The sequence below is a fragment of the Dreissena polymorpha genome, chromosome 1 (genome assembly GCF_020536995.1).
Source record: "Dreissena polymorpha isolate Duluth1 chromosome 1, UMN_Dpol_1.0, whole genome shotgun sequence".
Classification (NCBI taxonomy): domain Eukaryota; kingdom Metazoa; phylum Mollusca; class Bivalvia; order Myida; family Dreissenidae; genus Dreissena; species Dreissena polymorpha.
This window is the reverse complement of record NC_068355.1, coordinates 151,803,868-151,825,075: the sequence shown is the minus strand read 5'-3', so window position 1 is coordinate 151,825,075 and position 21,208 is coordinate 151,803,868. Positions and strand designations below refer to the sequence as shown.

Genomic DNA, 21,208 nt, shown 5'->3' with positions numbered 1-21,208 from the left:
CATAGTATCAAAGAGATAGTTAATGTTTCAAAATTATTCAAATGCATTGAAATACAGAAAACGTTTGACACCAATAGAAACGCCTTAGTGTATTTGGCTGCCTCGAGTTCCTTAGTCATTCCTACAACTTACTTATCTATCACCTGCGAACAGTACACATGGTCGCGGTAACTATAAAAATAAGAATACACACATCACAATCACACACTCATGCTATATTTACTTATTTACTAAATGTTTGAATCAAATAATTATATTCAATTTATTGTGAATAAAATTAGAAGTTTTCTTCAAAAGAACCTATTTAAATAGAAATAAATTAATGTGCAGTGTCATGCAAATCTTCTTGATGTTTCCAACGTGAGATTAGAAATAAATTGAAACGACGGTAGGGACTTGTTAAGATCATTAGAATGATACCTTACGTTCCACACATTCTCAATGGTGAGACTTGAAACATATATATATATGCTACTAGTTTCTACATTTTACATTGGTGGTTTGCCTTATATAAATTGACTTAGACATAGTTTATTTATGTTATTTGATAATGTCAAAGTCATATCTCAGGTACGGCATTACTATGGGAGGTTTACTTCTAGTTTATATCATACTGTTTAAGTGCACCGCGTTTAACTAACATTTCAATAAAAAACTAATTTAAATAGCATTAACAATATTCCTGGTAACAAACAGATTGCACCTTGTCCCGATTTGCCATACTAAGTTAGTATTCAACATATTATTTTATCTTGATATATCTAAGTCTAAACTATTTATCGATCTAGAAATATGCCTGTTTCTCTATATTTACTTTTAAAGGAATTTATTATTCTTTGTGGTTTAACGTTAAATTATTACGTTTAACTTGGATAACAATTCGGTACGCGGAAAATAAACCCATTTTTTTGAATTTTCTTTTGATTCTTAGATTGTGTTTCAATTAATGTTTATGTATTGCTTGATACAAATAAAATATGAATTTATTGACCATTCGTTTACTTAAACATTATTTGAACAAGAAGTTCAAAATAAACAAGTAATTTCCAAATCAAATGATATCTTTGCGCGTAGAATAATATTCGCTTATTGTCAAATGCGCAATAATTTAAATCAAGATCATTTTTAAAATCGTGTTAATATCAATTTAAATTATAGCCTCAGTATACATATGTCATGCATCAATATAGTTAATTGGCCGAGGCTGCAATGTCTTAGTTTAAGTTTTCAAAATTTAAATAAAATATTTAAAACAACATAACAGCAAGAACATGTATTTATCTAAATACAACTCTAGAAGTTATACGATACTATGTGTTTGCATTAGATATTAGCAGGATATATATTTGATTCCAAAGCGTGTTAAGAAATATGCTCGGCGTACCTCATTTATTTATTCGACAATCGCCTTATAACATAAGGTACATACTAAGTAATTTGACCTAGAAAATACGTTGTGTGAAATCTCTACAAACGACATTTTAACACAATCTTACTTTTTCAATGTTTGCCTAAGTTTGTGTTTGTGAATATGGCTGATTGTGTTTCATTCTTCTTTCAACATATGACCGATGATAATGACTAGCTATTAAAAACAAATACAACTAAATGGGCTTTATCAAATATATCAAACGACGTTCGTATGATTTTGAAATACAAATAACTTAGTATCTATTGACGCCAGCATAAGCCAATATACACTTTAAAAAAGAAAAGTCATCTTCATGGTCAATTCAACTTCTTCGTCAGTACATCCGATCAGTAAGAGCTCTCATTGCAGAAAACGCCAATGTGCCAATGTAAAGTGCACCAGAGTTTAATTCAATGGGATTTTATTATTGTATTGTACATGGGTAAGTAGTGCTCATTATGTCATAGTTGATCTTATTCAGCGAACTAAATCTATATGACGTTCAAATTATATATGTAATTATTTAGATGAACAAAGTCGAAAAGCAATCGTCGAATTTAGTTTATGTGTCCAAATGATATGCCGTCGGTCTAATGATGGTAATGAATTAACAATGTCTTTGAAGTTCATATCAATGTAGATATTTCGTTAGTTGCCGAGTGTGGAAAAAAGAGTGAAATAAAAGAAGACAAATAGTTACCATTTCCATGTACAAGCACATGTGGCATAACGCAATACATTTTTTTTTACATATAGTGTGACTCTTAAAAGCTAAAAATGATACATAAATATACCCAGTACTATATCGCTATACAATGTAAACGAGTCTGCTAGTTAAAGTGTGTAATTTATTGGACTGTAATACAATATTAATCTTGTCCTAATTCTGGTGCTGGTTTGTGTGAGCAAAACCTGGAGATTAGTCTGCCAAAACAACACATCAATTTTTGAGACTATTGCAAAATATAATCACAGCGAGCAGTGGCGATGCCTTGGGACACGAAAACCTGTCTGCGTAAAGATATTTACCTTTCATTAGTCTAGATATGAAACCATATAAATCTGATTTTGTTATACCACCTATGTTGAGATATATCACGCACGCAGGATGGTAAACGCTTTTCTTGGGCTTCCCAATTAAAATTGATTTATTGTCCGTATGAGATTATAGCACAAAAACAGCGACTTCGTGTGAATTGTCAAGTCTAGTTTTTGTTTTGATTTATTGCTTCAGTTGTCCCAAAAAACTAAGTAAAATACATCGATTTGGAACAAAAAAAAAATCAAAAACAAAAACAAACAACAACCATGTAATGTAATTATATCTTCAACAGAACATTGATATATTTTCTTTTTTTATAAGTGAACACAAAATTGGTATTTTCAATATATTGTGTTAACAAATAAGTTATTACGTATTGTATGTTGTATTTCGTATTTGTTTTAGGTAAATGACTTTTACATGGGAATACATTTTAGTTATTATATTAAATAAAACAAACAGGATGAATCTCTGCGGAAGTCCTTGTAGGTATCTAACTACTATTTTTTTTAAAAATAAATGTATAAACACTATATTGTATGTTAGCTGTCTTTGGATACGTTTAAGTTTGTTATTTAAGAATTAAGTCGAGCATCACAAAATGAATATTTATTTACAGCTGTTTTAAACGCAATTTAGTCCGATTGAGCCATAACCATAAGGTGATTGCAGTGATAGAAAATTTCGAACGCTATTAATTGTATTCGGTTAAATTCTGTTTGAAAAGAAATGGTTACTGTAACAATTAATAGTTTGTTTTTCAATAGAGATTTTATGATCCTGAATCGAATGTTCTTAATTCTTTTCCGTCAATTACATTAAATAACATCATTTATGTTGGCTTTCATCGTTGAAAATAAAGGTTATATCCACATGATCTTAGAAATAACGACTTCTACTCAGAATACATGTATGTTAATAAAGGCGCATGTTCAAATCTCGCAAGTGGTTTAACCAACATTTTTAATTGGTATTTTAGACATGGGCTGCTCAATAAGGTTTATACGGTCTCCTTAACCGTATTTGCCTCATTTTAATACAGGTAGTTTGAATATCAAAATATAAAAACCATGCATATTTGTTATAGAAAAACACGATTCGGTAACCAACACGATATATTTTGATCTCATTCAAGCACATGCATGTCCTTTTCAAGAATATCTGGTTAGAATTTTCGTCGACGTTTCCTAAATAGTTTATACGGTGGAATTGAAACGTATCATTAACGTATATATAATTTAATATTTACTTATGTGCCTGCAAAAAACGACGCTTATTGAAACGTCATTTTGTCTTAAAAAGTTCATCTACAAACACCATCACTCTTAACAAGAACAAACACTTTACTATCTCTCTTGAAAAGAAGTGGGTTTTAAATACATAATGCATGAAATCATAATCGTTCCTTAACGTTTTGCTGAAAATGAATCATTGAAAAATATTGCATGTGTCATTATTCATTCTGGACGTGCACTTTTCATAATAGGTGTACGCCATGTATGTATGCATGCATGCATGTATGTATGTATGTATGTATGTATGTATGTATGTATGTATGTATGTATGTATGTATGTATGTATGTATGTATGTATGTATGTATGTATGTATGTATGTATGTATGTATGTATGTATGTATGTATGTATGTATGTATGTATGTATGCATGTATGCATGTATGCATGTATGCATGTATGCATGTATGTATGTATGTATGTATGTATGTATGTATGTATGTAAGTGTGTATGAATGGATGTAAGGATGTATAGATGTATGTATGTATGTATGTATGTATGTATGTATGTATGTATGTATGTATGTATGTATGTATGTATGTATGTATGTATGTATGTATGTATGTATGTATGTATGTATGTATGTATGTATGTATGTATGTATGTATGTATGTATGTATGTATGTATGTATGTATGTATGTATGTCTGTATGTATGTATGTATGTATGTATGTATGTATGTATTATGTATGTATGTATGTATGTATGTATGTATATATGTATGTGTGTATGTGTGTATGTGTGTGTGTATGTGTGTATGTATGTATGCATGTATGTATGTATGTATGTATGTATGTATGTATGTATGTATGTATGTATGTATGTATGTATGTATGTATGTATGTATGTATGTATGTATGTATGTATGTATGTATGTATGTATGTATGTATGTATGTATGTATGTATGTATGTATGTATGTATGTATGTATGTATGTACGTATGTATGTATGTGTGTATGCATGTATGTGTGTATATATGTATGCGTGTATGTATGTATTTATGTATGTATGTATAAAAGTTTTTGTATGTATGTATGCATTTATGTATGTATGCTTGCATATATGTATGTATGTACGTATTATTTTTATTATAATTTTTTAAGTATTATTATTCATAATTATAATATTATTATCATTTTATAAATATCATCTTTAAACACCTTTGTTTGTTCTTTTTCATTTGGTTTAAGCAGATTTTTACATCTTCCTTATGACGTCAATGACACTGCCTTAATTGCATTGATGTTGTTTTATCAGAATCTACTTAACCCTGATTCAGACATGAATTAATTGCTTTTTATGGCGGCTGATTTACACGAACACACTTCAAAACTCTTGATGGTGCAAACTAATGACTATTGATTATTTGTAGGCGCACTTGACAATCGTAAGGAAGTCGCATTAACGACCATTTCTAGCCGTTGATTTCACGACCAATTTAATAGAGGCGAAACTGATTATGCCCGTCCAATTTAGTGTCTATAGCGCGGGTTCTTAGTTTGCCAATAAAACGGATATGCCCACACTCGCTTGATAATATAGTTGCATTGGAGGGTTCTATAACATTTGTAAGATATTTTGAATAACGATTGTTAAACATGTTCACAGGCTTTTTACATCAGATGTCTTTAGCATATCACATGTTACGACATTATTCTAATTTCGACATCATTCTAATTTCACGATGTACGATATCTACATATGAACATGATACTGCAATTTAGATTATTTGGATTAATTGTGTTTTTATTAATGCTTACGACACTAAGTCATACTTTTTCACGTTACGCTGATTATATGTTTTTAGACAGTTATTGATGTTGATTTATAAGAACATTTCATTTGAAAAGTCTTCATCACCAACACGAATATATATTTTCAGGATCTGGCTCAAGGTGACGAAATTGGTGTAACTTGTTGGTTTTTAAGTGATGTCGGACAAGCAATAAACTATATTCTCGAAATTTGCTGCAATAACATCGCTTCTGAATGGATGAATCAAACCCCGTGGACCAGGCTAAATTGCCGGTGTTACAACAAGATGTGGATATTTATTTGTCAAAGAAAACGTTGGCTCTGTTTATGTCGGTGATGGCGGTTGTGATGGTAGTCGTGTGCCTCGTAGGATCGTTTGGAAATATTATTAGTTTAATAATTCTTTTTAATCAGCGCATGCGCAATCAGACGAATTACATTTTGGCTGCACTGTGTATATCAGACACATTGTTTCTCGGCCACAGCATTATTTTTATTGCCATTAATTTTTACCGACAATCCAACCCATTGGATGGCGAGGCGTTGAGGTCGTATGTCTACCCTATCCTTGGCGCCTGGAGCAGCGTGGTAACAGCGAGGATTACATCCAGCCTGACTACGCTCTTGTGCGTCCAAAGATTTATAGCAGTATTTTATCCGATGCGAGCAAAACAATTGTGCACAAAACGGAAAACTATTATCTCAATAGTGATTATTTTCATATTAACGGCTCTGGTGTTCATCCCATTCTGCTTTAAATACGAGACGACACAAGTAATGGACAACTCGAATAACACAAAGCAAATCATGAATAAGTCAGCGCTTTATATGAGAAATATAAAATTCTTCAGCGTTTACGGGACAGTTTTGAATATCTTGTTCAGATTTTCCCCACTTGCCATCATTTTTATTCTCAACATCATTATGATAATCGTTGTACGTAGGACCTGCCAACAGCGTCGGTCAATGTCGTTTAACGACAGTGAATCAAGTCTGCGACTTACCAGCAGAAACGGTAAACATTGCAGCCATACCGACCAACATCATATTACCATCATGCTTATTACAGTATCGACAGTGTTTTTCTGTTGTATTTTACCAGGTGCTATCAATAGCATTGCAACGCACATTAATCGCTCTTACACACCTTTGGGTAAATACAAAAACTTATACACGTGCATTTCCACCTCCACCTTTTTCTTAGAGACAATCAATTCCGCTGTCAATTTTATCATTTACATGTTTATGAGTCGAAAGTTCAGGCTTTTATATAAAGAAATATTTTGTTGCGGCCATGGCAAATATTACCGCAAAATTTCAATAAGTTCACTCAAAGAGAAATTTCGCTGGACGTCAAAGCGGGGAAAAAGCGGCGGGAAACAACATGATTCCTTTGAGAGGAAAACTGTGAGTGATATCAATCCGCTGAAGAACGGCAATTACAGTGCAGGAGAACGGGAATGGCAAAGTGACATAAACGGCGAGTGTTGGGAACTACAGAACAAACACTTGTTTTAGGCAGTTAATGGAAGACAAAAGCAGGGCATCATCGATTCCCGGCGTTCTGAGTACGTGTCTTTTGTCGGAGATCGTTGTGTAAAGGTGGCTCTATATTGATTATACAAATACGGGTTTTCAAAGGGTCTTATGGATTTGTTGCAAATTATTGTTGTCAATAGTCATATTATTATGTATTAATAGATTTTGTCATAATGTGTGTGCTGTTTAAGTATTCGCGTGTTATATATCTCCCGTTTAATATTTTACTTTTATATTTATTGGTGACACTTAGCGTGTTGTTATACGATTTAATTAAAAGACACATTTAAATCGGTGTATGTTTCTGCACATTATGTAATATATGTAATATTGAAATTATCGCTGTAAAAGTTTTAAGGTATAAACGCAAATTAATACGATACACAATATATTGCCTTTAATTTTAATCAGTCAAGAGTATATCAATAAACAAAGATGAAACTTATCATGAGAGAGGTGTTTATTTGTTAGATGTGTTAGCCTTCATAACGCATTATAACCGACGTTTCAGTTAAGCTTTTCTTTGGTAATGGTCTGTTAATTGTTTAATTGATTTTTTTTTTCGGCATAGCTGTTTAACCGAGTTTTTTACCTTAACTTAGCTTTGAAAGCGTCTTATCAATTTGACTTTAAAAGGTTCCGCCGGTAAACCTGAACTTTTGTCGAAATGGTAAACGTGCAATCTACAAACATTTTTCACATTAAGGTTAAGATTCAATTGTTTTTCTATTTGTGTGTAGTATATGGTATGAAAAGGGGTACAACAGTGCGTTTTGCAACGATGTGAACTGTGTGTTAAGCATGAAACCATTTTATATCTAATAGAAATGCTTAAGAGATAGAAAAGTTTCAAACTCAACTCTCACTCTCAAATCAATACTTTTTGTGTGCCCCTTTCCATTAGAAAGATTGTAAGCGCCAGAGCGTTTGTACTCAATGGTTGTGTTCTCATATTTAATAATGACATACTTCCGTATTGAATAATGAGTACTCGTATATATTAGATCACATAAACATGTTTGTTCCCTATCCTGATATACGCTTTGACGAAAATATTTTAACATGTAAATGTATAAAGCTTTAAACAAGCCGTCTTTCCAGCGATGGAATCGTTGCCTCACTTAAAAGCATTCCATTCCAACTAGCAATGCAAGTTCGCGTTCAGTAACAGAAACGTTCTATAAACGCTTTCGCGTTAACCATGTAAACTTGAAGTTTATTTTTACCAGAAAGATCTTAAATGAAGATATTCGGCGATACTATTATGGTATGCAAATCATAGTTTATTAATGTGTTTTAACAAAACCACGATACGTACCATTTCTTATTAATTTCATTAAAATAGCCCACTATATAGAACAATTTATTTAGCACAAGCGCTATGATTGACGATACTATTAACATTGGATTCAAATAACAATGTAAGATTAACTACAAAAACGGCTCTGTTCGAAGAAAGCGCGAATATATATATATATATATATATATATATATATATATATATATATATATATATATATATATATATATATATATATATATATATATATATATATATATATATATATATATATATATATAACTATATTTATGTACACACGATTGATAAGTATGTGACCGGCTGTTTTTATTAATTGACATTCTTCTTATGTTTTTTTTTCTATTTTGTATCTATAGATATATAATCAATAATATCTCTTAAAGCGAAATAAGCAACGAAATCTGCGGCTAAGAGCTGTGCTGACAATTCATTTACTATCTGTGATCTCATTAACATAAATGTTGATCTTTATATCAAAACCAACCACAATCACCGCCGTGTATATGTATTTTTTGTGTTTAAAGATCTTTCTTGTTTGCTTAATAGCTTTGACAAATTTGTCCAATTTCGGTCAGTGCCTCGATCAGATTTCTTCTACATCATGCAATAGTTATGTATAAAAGGTTTGCATTCATTGAAAGAAACTCTTTAACAAAGGTGGAAACATTTCGCGTAAGTATTTAATGAAACATATTGATATCATTGTATTTCGATAAAACACATGCACATTTAAATTCGATACCAACAGTTTCTTCTCGTTTGTTTTGTTTTGGTTTATTTATTTAAGTGTTTATATTATTCGTGCAAGCTATCACTTGTTCCATGTATATATTGCGAATATTATACTACAAGATTCGCAATATATACATGGAACAAGTGATAGCACGAACAATATTAAGACTTAAATAACTAAACTAAAAAAATCTATAGACGTTATCGGTTACTAAAATTGCATTTCCTCAATTCCTTTTTGAAATATGTGATAAATTAAGAGAGAGATTATGTAAAGTAATACAGTTAAGTTTGGCATAACAGAATTGAAGATTTGACGATGAACAATTAACGAGTTCATCGTCGGACAAGTTCGCGTTTACTGGAGGTCGATCAAAAACAAACAAACATAGACAACGTTTAAATGAAGCTAACATACAAACGAAAAGTGGTGCACTTGCTCTGTATGTCCACTATTTATTAAATGACTTCGTTTTGGTAATCCCACCAACTGATTTGCGTTTTATTTAAGCTATTATGAACAAGAAACGTGTGACATATCGTTTTATCCAAATCTTTAAATAAACACGCACAAAAATACAAAAACATTTGAAATGATGATCGCCATTACAGCGTTTTAAGATATATAGTTAAAGGAAATGGTCGTCATGGTAAACGATAAAATATGTTTATGTCAAGAATGGTCGAAGTGCTCTTAAAGTCTTAATGAGTATTTGTTTACATGATTTAAAGTAATAAATATATACAATCAACTCGGACTATAAATACAAGCCACGCGACAGGGTTTATATGTTTAAACGTGTAATAACTTATAAAAGGGACAGTAGACTAACGGCTCTTCCCTGTTTAACATTTCGTATTTTTATATAAAAAGATCATTGTCAGACAAATGGCCAACGCAAAAAATGTAAATAACATTATTGGTCTAGACGTCTCACATTAATGTCCTTCGTCCTTTTCAAGTAATAAAGTCTGAACATATAACTGTTTGAAGGCTTTTCAATAATTTATCATAGAAAGACACCCGCTACAACAGTATTCAGCTTTCAAAGACCAATTGTGTATCCTTTCTGTAATCTCGCCTGTTGATCGGTCCCATGTTTTATATGCAAAATGATATCCTTGAATACCATAAAAATGTAATAAACGACTGTTTTAAAACGGAACTATTTTACCATTATTGTGAATTTTCAATGTGGTTAGCTCAGGCATTATCGGGTAAGAAAATAGTTCTATCAATTAAGATGTTAGACATTTAAAACGACATGTGATTTTCTGTTCTATTGAATGCGTGAATCTGTATAATATTCTACACATTAGCTGTTTCATAATAATAAGACATAATAAAATGTATAAGATTTTTGTTTAGTTTATTAACTATTAATAATGATTAAAAATGAATTCAAATAACTGTAAATTGACTAGAAACATACATACACACACGGTGTTACTATTTAAGAATGTAAAACAATAATAAAACACAAAAGCACATTACTATTTGTAATGAGAATCACAACGGTTTTATATTTATCACAAGAAAATGAAAGCACACTTGAACTTCATGCCAACTTTAAGCGACTTGATAGTTATATAACGTTATTATGGTTTATGTCACTAATATGAAACTTAACTAACACTATAAGTGCATGTAAAAATATTCTTTATCAATCAAAATCCATACCAAATAAAACCATGGCATGAATTCCAAACGAAAAATATTTGCAAATACATTAACAGTTAATATGTAAGCCGAAATACAATCACAATGTATACATTTTTGATTATCAATGTGTCCTTGATTTATAATCACAAAAAGTAACAAAATCACAACTTATAAGTATATTCATACTAAAAATTAAAAACAAACAACTGCAAGTACACAAAAACTAGTACTCGTTGCCAAAATGTCATCTATAAGCATTATAACATAATGTAAGATATAACAACTTTTAAAAATTCAAGTGTGATAATAAAATTTTGAAAGGGACCTTTTCACAGATTTTGGCATGTATTGAAGTTTGTCATTAAATGCTTTCTATTGATAAATGTTTACATTGGATCTAAACAAATTCCAGAAAAAATAAAAAATAAAATAAAAAAAATAACCCTCAACTGGGCTCGAACAACTTACCCCTGGAGTAATAGTTGATCGCTTAAATCACTCTGCCATTCGTGCTCATACAATCCGTAGTGTTTTTTTTTATACTTTATATTACCAATCCTTGTAGTATCACAAAATACAAAATATAACGACAACAACAGAACTCTTCAAATTATTATATCGTTTCGCGTTTCAACGCTTTTTAATTTTCAAGTTTTTAAATCGTCAAAAGGTGCATATATTGGATATTTGAGGGCATGGTTAATGCTCAGGATTACTGTTTTCTCGCAAATATCATAACTTTCACAAAAATTTGCGAATCTGAAACCTTTTTTTTAAGTGTTTCTGTTTACCAAAACGTGAAAAGTCCCCTTTAAAATCCACGTTTCAAATTTATATTAGCATGGATGTGTAATACGGTCAAAATTGTGACCTAGAACATGTCATACAATGCAATCCTATACTGTATGCTTCAGATCATTGAAGAACAATAACTTCAAAATGACTGTGTTGATTTTCTGATTACCGAAATTAATGTGTATTTAATAATCAAACGTGTTTTTTTTTACTTCTGTAAAACAAAAATCGATAATTTAAGGAACATGCTGCAATTCCGATTTCATGAGAAAATATGTGCCATTAAACATTCAAGATATCTTGCTCCTAATTTATGATATCTGGTAAAACACATTGGCGTTAACGAAAAAGATACCGACATGTCAATAGACATTAGACCGACGATAAAGCTCAAATTAATGAAAGGAACCATCGTGATTTTTTTTGTTGAACAAGAATTTCGTAAATTAAACAAAAAGCTGACTCATACCTTTTAGTCACAATCAGAGGTTCGATGAAAGCTAAAACATCAGCATAAGCGATTGTAATGTATCGAGTACAATAATGCCGACATTGAAAGGAAAATCGCGTGTTTTCATGTAATAAACCAATTGTTAAATGTCATTATTAGGAAATAAATGCGTATTTTCTCGCTTACAAACTGTCCAACAGAATAAAATTCATAAAAAGAAAAATGAGTTGCGCTACTGTTGGGAGTCGAATTGCAATTAATTCTTTTTCTTGAAACGCTTTTGTTTAATGTTGAGTCATACCCCCCCCCCCCCCCCACACACACACACACACTATTGCTTTCTTACATGGTGCGATGGTACATGTTCAACTCCAGATATTTTATTGTATAATAACATAATACACATTGATGTTTGGAACTGTTTGGCTAGAAAGCATAACATTAAACATGCATTTTCAATTTACTTAAATCTAGTGCGTGCAGCAATGTAGTGTTATGAAGTGAGGTCTTCTGTATTAACGTTTCTCCGACAAACGGATAACACTCTTAGATTCGGTAGATGCATCTGTGTTTGATTTTGCGTGTACTATGTGTGTTCGTTTGTACGAACGTTACTACGACAAACATTTGGCATTACATTAGATTCGATTGATGACTCTGTATTCGGTCTAAAGAGTATGTTAAAGAGAATCGAACTTTATTGTGTGTATTTTTTACACAATACATAACACTTCGACATGAATAGTGAGTGTTCGAGGAATCGTCTTTAAATAGTGTTGTGTGTCTGAAATATAAATTACTGAAATTGAAAGTGGTCTCTTTCATGAGCTTATACATAGTGCACACTTCAAAGCTTCGCTCGATATCATTAAATTATGCAATGTAATTCAGTTCGAAAAGATTATATAGTGGCAGCTTTGTCGAAATGAAATGAGTGAGTGACAAGTCGCAAACCACTTGCATCAGAAGTATATCAGTTTGAATGTGAAAAAATGTTTGTCATCATTTCTTCATGGTGCTTTTCATTGCATTCAAGACGATTGGTCATGTCATTACATTAACTTTTCAAATTCAAAAGATTATAACAAAAAAGAGAGCATACATTCACTTTTTGATTGTCAATTAGTTTTTAAGGACGCCTGGTATTTGAATACAGGTTTGCCATGAACAAGTTAAATGTTTAACTTTAGGTTTAGACATTCTAACCACAATTTGAATATATATATACTAAGACTTACAATATAATCGTATGCATTGTATACAGTATACATTAACTTGGCCTTTCTGTTTAAGAATATATTACTGAACCGCTTTTTAACACCATGGCCAGGTCGGTATCATTCAATAACACATTTGCAACAGTGTTTCTGTCAACAATTACGATTATTCTTGTGTGATTTATATCATGATTTACAACAGGTTATCAAATTAGGCTTCATTAAAAAATAAAGTGTTACATTCTCAACATTTCAAGAATATTGGATGTCGTAATAACCAGATGCTTTTTGTGAATGTTGACGTTTTAGAGTTTTGTGTTACCGATGACACTGCAAAAATATCTTTTAAAATATCTGATCTTAATTCCGATCGCTCTAATAAGGTGAACTTTTTTCTTTTTTTATAAACATTTGACATGTTACCACGTCCACTGACGAATTGAGTGTTATTTACATATTTACATATCCAACGATATTAACGCGTTTATATGAAGTATGCAAGTCTGATATCAATAAACAGTTCTTAAACGAACATGTCAGTGGTTCAGAAAACAGAGATTCTGTTGTATCCGATACAAGCTGTTTATTACATGCTGTGAGAGCGATGAGGATTGGAAGTATAATATGTTAATCGATTCAGTGCAGCAAAATTAAAATGTAACTCATCAACAGGATTTAACTGTTTCTGAGTGTAAGTAGTGAACACTATGTAAAATATGAACTTATATTCATGTGTAATTAAAGAATAATTCAATTCAATAACTTGATCTTTTCTTCATCTAATTGAATATCATCATTTTCGGAGAAACGCAGTCTTATTGAATTGATCGATCATTAAATGGAATGCAAAACGTGTATGCATGTTTGTGATGTTACATGTTTATTAATTTTCCACATATTTTGTAAAATAATTCGTTACGAATTCATGATTTTGCGCAATTCGAATTGAATAATATGTGCGTATAAAACGACAAGCCGATGTGGATATAAAAATTACAGATTATGAGATATTCCACATTGCGTTGTCGCTTATTTTAGACACATTAAATCTTTTGCAAAAGTGCGTATTATTTATTTTAATACATTAAACGTTGTGGTTTAACCAACATTTTAAATTGGTATTTTAGACATGGGAACACAGTACTCAACTTAAATAAAAAAAAATGCAAACACTAAAACAATAAGAGTTGCTGAGTGTCAAAAGTTGTAGTTTGACAACAAAGTGTGTTGCTCTTGATAAATTCCCACACCACATATCTTTACATGTTTTTTACGTGCAATGCTTTCGTTTAAACATTTTTTCGCTGACGTGGCAATACACTTTTGGGGCATCGTGTTTATTCATTTGCTGTTTCAACAGCATTCCTGTCTTAAACGTTGTGGTGCATGTTGGATATGCATACCGGGAGGCTGCATTTGTGCATTTGAAGAATTGAATGGGTTTTGTACGGCTTCGAACATAATTCACATGTGTATATTTTTTATCACAATGTGTACTTAAATGTTTTCGAAGAGCGTATCTTGAATGGCATGGCTTCGCCCACAGTTTTCGATGCATTGCTTAGATGAAGCTCATGTTCATGCGTGTTTAACCAATACGTCGTAGTGAAGAACTTCACACACTGATTACACACTTTTGGGCTATCGGTGTGGGAACGAGTGTGACGCTGCAGTCAATTTTTACAATAAAATGTTTTTTATGCAAAATGAAAGAAAAAAATGTATGTTAAAATACAGGTCGAACAAAGGAATAAATAAACAAATACAAAATAATATAAAGTGCATAAAGTAGCATTCATACTGTTTTCTTTTTCTTTTTTGATAGTCATTGACATTTTAAAGATATCCTTGGATACCAATACATGACGTGTTTCCATAATTCACTCGTGATCATAGAAAAAATATATTTTCACTCGTGGCTGCTCCACTCGTGAAAGTAAAATTTTCTATGATCACTCGTGAATTAAAATCGATAATCCACCGAATCCAACAAATATCCTCTATTTAATAAACAAAATTGAGCATTACGTTATTTCATTCCTGGAGCGTAGGTCATGTTATAAAAAGTCTTCACTAACATTTTTATGTCCCCAGTCTATACTGGGGCGCATATTGTTTTTGCCCTGTCTGTTTGTTTATTTGTTTGTTGGTTCGTTGGATTGTTTGTTTGCGTCAAACTTTTACATTAGCCATAACTTTTGCAATATCTAAGATAGCAACTTGATATTTGGCATGCATGTGTATGTCATGGATGTGCACATTTTGAGTGGCTCAGTAGATCATCCTGTGTGTAAGTATAATGTTGAGTAAGTATGGTAAATGTACGAACCTTTCAAACATTCCGACGAAAACATAAAAAACAACAACTGCTTATCGCCATTTTGAAGAACAGTTACTATTTTTCTCAATTACACCAGTCACTTGCGTTCGATCGACCCCCTAAATACGTTACATTACGAAAGGAGCAAACTTCACACCAGATTTTCTTCTGAACTGTTTGTGGTGTCTGTGACACTGCGTGGCTTCTACGTTTACAAACGTCATTGACCTTGTGTTTATTAATCTTTCATGATGAACCGAAATTCAATTAAACGTCATAAAACAAACATTAAACATGTGAAGCCGATGTCCTTACAAATCGAGAATATGTTTCATTTAAATAAATATGGTCACTATTAAATGAAAATCATATAAACATTATAAAATATCTGGATTTGTGAATATATTCATATTGAGTATTGTTTGAAACAAAGCTAATTCGATTAACACATGTGTTGCTATGACTACGATACATTTAAAGTTTCATATCGTAAGAAAACGTGCAAATGGATTTTATCTTTTTATTTCATTGAGCCCTCTGAAATGAGTCTGCAAAATAGATCAAATGAATACAAATATCTGTGCGTACATTAAGAGTAGGCTTTAAAGCGCTCTATATTAATATTTTTCAAATCAACTCAAAATTCATCACAAAAATTATTTTCGCAGTATGTTAGATATTAAAAAATGTTTACCGATTTTTTGCAGGTACCTAATTTATAAACCTTCTTAAACTCATAACAACAGAAATGTCGATCGCTATCTAAATTGTATTCACATTAACATTGAAAATTTCGCAATCAATACCAGACCTGCATGGACATGTATTGGATTGCAAGCACTTCAAAAATGCTTAACCGTTGGGCTATACCGAATGCAATAAAAAATATAAACTATAAACACATCATCCTTTGCATTTATTTATGGATGGGACATATTTGATGAATATACAATGATAAAAAACAACAGAATAATATCAATAGCTTGCATTACACGTAGTGCGATGGATCGTGATTGTGTATGTAAAATTGTATTATTCTTGTTGTTGCTGCTGCTGTTGTAGTTGCTATTTTGTTATTATCCCCACGCTTTTTGAAAAAAAGGTGGGGATATTGTGGTGATCTCCGCCGTCCGTCCGTCCGTCTGTCCGTCCGTCTGTCCGTCCGTCCGTCCTGGCCACTATCTCCTCCTACACTAAAAGCACTAGAACCTTGAAATTTACACACATGGTAGCTATGAGCATATGTGCGACCCTGCACTATTTGGAATTTTGATCTGACCCCTGGGTCAAAAGTTATAGGGGTTGGGGTGGGGCCGCGTCAGAAATTATCACTCATTTTTTTAGGTTATTTTACATTTACTTCTTTATTTCTACACCGATTCACTTCAAATTGATACTGGACCTCACCTATGACAATACGGTCAATCTCAACCATGCATGGCCCCATTCCCAACCCTGGGGCGCCCCGCCCACATAGGCCACACCCACCAAAAATTTCCATTTACTATAATTTTTTCATTTCTACACGGATTCACTTCAAATTGATACTGAACTTTTGTTATGACATTAGGGTCAATCTCAACTATGCATGGCCCCAATCCCAACCCTGGGGCGCCCGCCCACATAGGCCACACCCACCAAAAAATTCCATTTACTATAATTTTTTCATTTCTACACGGATTCACTTCAAATTGATACTGAACTTCTCTTATGACATTAGGGTCAATCTCAACTATGCATGGCCCCATAACCAACCCTGGGGCCCCGCCCACATAGACCACACCCACCCAAAATTGCCTTTACTATAATTTCTTCATTTCTACACCGATTCACTTCAAATTGATATTGAACTTCTCTTATGACAATACAGTCAATCTCAACTATGCATGGCCCCATTACCATCCCTGGGGCGCCCCGCCCACATAGACCACACCCACCCAAAATTGCCTTTCACTATAATTTCTTCATTTCTACACCGATTCCCTTCAAATTGATACTGAACCTCTCTTATGACAATACGGTCAATCTCAACTATGCATGGCACAATTACCAACCCTGGGGCGCCCTGCCCACATATGTCACACCCACCCAAAATTGCCTTTTACTATAACTTCTTCATTTCTACACCAATTCACTTCTAATTGATGATGAACTTCTCTTATGACAATACGGTCAATCTCAGCTATGCATGGCCCCATTACCAACCCTGGGGCACACCTAGGTCAAACATTCGGCGTGGGGATACGCGTCGGCCTCTGCCGCGCCATTTCTAGTGAATGCTGTTTTCATTATCAGATTAGTTGACACTAGTCGGACTGGTATAACATATAAATGTATATAAATAATCACATAAGCATATACTCATTTTTGATATAGGGGTTGTTTCAATAGGTGGTGTACATTTTCATAAATTAAAGAAAACGAGAGGATCCATTTCGTAGACCAGAGTGTGCTTATTATATGGGTAATGATATTGGGTTATATTTTTATTTTAAAACAAAATTGTTTAAAACCAATATTGTGCTTTATTCTTCATAAGATAAGATAAAGTGTTGTGTTATATGCTTTTTCTAACTGTTGGCTTTATTAAAAAAGATTGTTTCCACTTACGTTTACTTCTTTTTAGGAAACACTGTTAATACAGAATCTGTTACAGAATCCAGATCGATGCGTATTTCTTTCTAAATATAAACTGACATGCTTACTGATTTGCTAGGATTACAATGACGCCACTCTATGGTGAGTTGATGAGCGTCTTGCTGCTTCTTTTCTATCGGTTATTCAAATGGCAACCCATTTCCATTTGTATTATTTCAAACGATAATTGAGTACGTAATAACATATAACAAAATAAGTCTCAGAGTGGCCGCTTTCATCACAGCATTAAAATAGAAAAAAAATTATAGTCAGAGTAAACTTTTAATAATTTTCTATTGACAACCAACGATAACGTTGTTTAAATATAAAATATATTAACTGTCATTAATAAAGCTTATGTGTTCAGTCTTGCACAGATAACGACCATGAACGCTAAACAAGATACAAAGTGCTCTTTTTGATGGAACAATATATTTTACACATGTTAATGCACCATGTTATTGTTCGTGTGTCGTAGGAATCGAAATCACTGCGTGAAATTAAAATGGAATAAATTCTGTTACAAAAAATTACAAACATTTTTTTGTATCTCGTTAAATCTTTGTTACCTTACCACATTTTGCATTGGAATTTTGGCTATTGCAATAAGGGACACTGATTGTTACTTGGTTAACTTTATTTAACGAAATATTTTGCGAAATATTCGTTGATTTTCATTACTTTTGTTACTTTAAAGAGCATTGTGTATTTTGCTAAATCTTTGTTACAAGACGGCATCTATCGTTGACATTTTGGCTATTTCTATAAAAAACATTGATTTGATATGGGTTAACTTTATTTTTTGCAATATTGTACGAACTATTATTTTATTTGAGACTTTATGTGCTTTTAATATAATGTATTTTACTATTCTGGTGCCATTGCATGTTTTAATGTACTGAAACATTTTAATATTTTACTCATCAACTGTTTTTCCTATCCCTGTGGTATATAAAAAATCATACTAATATATCAGGCAAGGCTTAGAATAATATACATGTAACGGCGAGGCATGTCGAGCCGTAATTTCATTCGTGCCGAGCCTGATATATTACAAAAAGTATATATAGTTACATGTTTTTTCTGTTTGTCATACCTCTACGTCCCAGATTGTCAAGAAATAATGAAAAAAAAAAAACGCTAAAAAGCTGCAGTTTTATCGGGAAAGAATATGACTTTTGTCGTTGGACGTGTTAATAATGACGTCATGTGCACGCGCTAAATGTTTGTAAAAAAATGTGTTTTGCTGTTATGTTGCATTTTGTGGTAAAAATATGTTACATCTTGGTATCAAATTGTTTGTTTTGTTGAATCTGATTCGATTGTACTTAAAATGATTACTTTATAGTTGATTCCGAGTAACATGACCATCCTCCACACATGACTGATATAAGAACTTCCTGATGACCATAATATAAAAAAACTATATCAGACAACGTTATATCAGGCAGATATCAATGCGGTGGAATGATAAATACTATTAGTTAGGCAAAATGACAATTTGTAATTGTCGAACTAAGTTCCAACATAAAATGTACATATTATACTCAAACAAGCAAACTAACACCCCTGAATGAGAAGAATGATAAAGTACGGATATATGTTAGTTAATTGATAATTATCAAGCAAAATCCTGTCAGGTTTGAGTAAGAACCAGCCTTGGTAATCTTTGACCTTTACGCAGCTTATTAAAGTAAAACAAACTTGTTTTGAGATCTTTCCATGTGCTCAAAATAAAACTCATTTACAAGGTGATTATATTGTTTGGAATTTCAAAGTTTCATAATATTACATCAAGCAAAAAATCTTGTCACAATCGTTATTTTACGTCAATGAGTCGTTATTTTACGTCAATGAGTCGTCAATGTATGATGTGCTTAATGCAGAAAAAAATGTATTTTCCCTATAACCAACAATCATGTACTAGTGCAGGATCACGTGGCTGTGTAGGATCCACAATTGAACGTACATGGATTTAAACCGGTAAGTGGTTTTTACAACATTGTTTCGTAAGCATTATAGCTAGTGTATAAGACAGCTGTGCATTCTGCATATGACAATGCGAAAATTACTTTATTTAATAAGCCTGCGTTCTTATTAAAAAATTCTCTGTCTGTGTTCTACATTCATATAGACTGGATGCTGTACCCAACGAGATTTGATATTTTAAAACCATATTGTTTGTTTAGCTGTTTGTGAAAAATATGGTAACTTCTAAAGTACATGTGTAATTGTTTGATGATGCCGAAGTTAGAATATTATATCAGCTTTCGATTCCGTTTGCGGATATTTCAAAAACGGCTGTCGTAATTGTGCATATATAAGATGCAGCTTTCAACGTGTTTACTCTTAATTGATTACGTCCGCACACTAATGGTATCAGGACGTTAACAAAATATCATGCATTACAATTGCTGCTTGAAATATATCGCAGAAACTAAACATTTGTATGTGAAAGCATAGCAGAACTAATTGGACCCAATGCAGACATTGAGTAACATGTATTTTGTATATAGAAAATATTTTACCTCAAATAAAAATATATCTGAAGTCGATTTACGGTTATATACGATAGATTAAGTAACATTACACATTGTATACATGTAACACAAATGTATTGTTTAATGACTTTTTGTTCTGTAATTATAGAAACATTGACATCACATTTCAGACCAAAGAGTCCGTCGGAAAGAGGTAAAAAATACGACTTTTATGCAGTCCCAGATTATCGAGCTTTGTGTTGTAAGCCTGTGTAAAATGAGTTGATTATAACCTTGTCTAGTACATCGATGTATTCCGCCGTTCTAGAGCATGTGTTCATAGACATTTTATTTTAACCCTTTCAGTGCGGGAACCGAATTTTGAAAGCCTTTGCAAACAGTTTGGATCCAGATGAGACGCCACAGAACGTGGCGTCTCATCAGGATCCAAACTGTTTGCTATTCTGATAGTATTCTTTGAAAAAAAAATCGAAGAAAATGCTATTTTTAGAAATTCAGCAGACGACATTTTAGCAGAAGACAAATTGCCC

At 32.3% G+C, this 21,208-nt stretch overlaps 1 protein-coding gene across 1 annotated transcript; it reads left to right on the top strand.

Annotated features, from left to right (window-relative positions):
• Nucleotides 1-5,649: 5,649 nt before the first annotated feature.
• On the top strand, nucleotides 5,650-7,442 carry LOC127867458 (FMRFamide receptor-like). Its single transcript, XM_052408622.1, has one exon. It carries the CDS (start codon nucleotides 5,737-5,739, stop codon nucleotides 7,018-7,020), a length of 1,284 nt encoding a protein of 427 aa, XP_052264582.1. The 5' UTR covers nucleotides 5,650-5,736; the 3' UTR covers nucleotides 7,021-7,442.
• The last annotated feature ends 13,766 nt before the right edge of the window (nucleotides 7,443-21,208 follow it).

Excerpts from the sequence above, each read along its gene's own strand:
- LOC127867458 (XM_052408622.1), top strand. The coding sequence starts at position 5,737 with ATGGATGAATCAAACCCCGTGGACCAGGCTAAATTGCCGGTGTTACAA.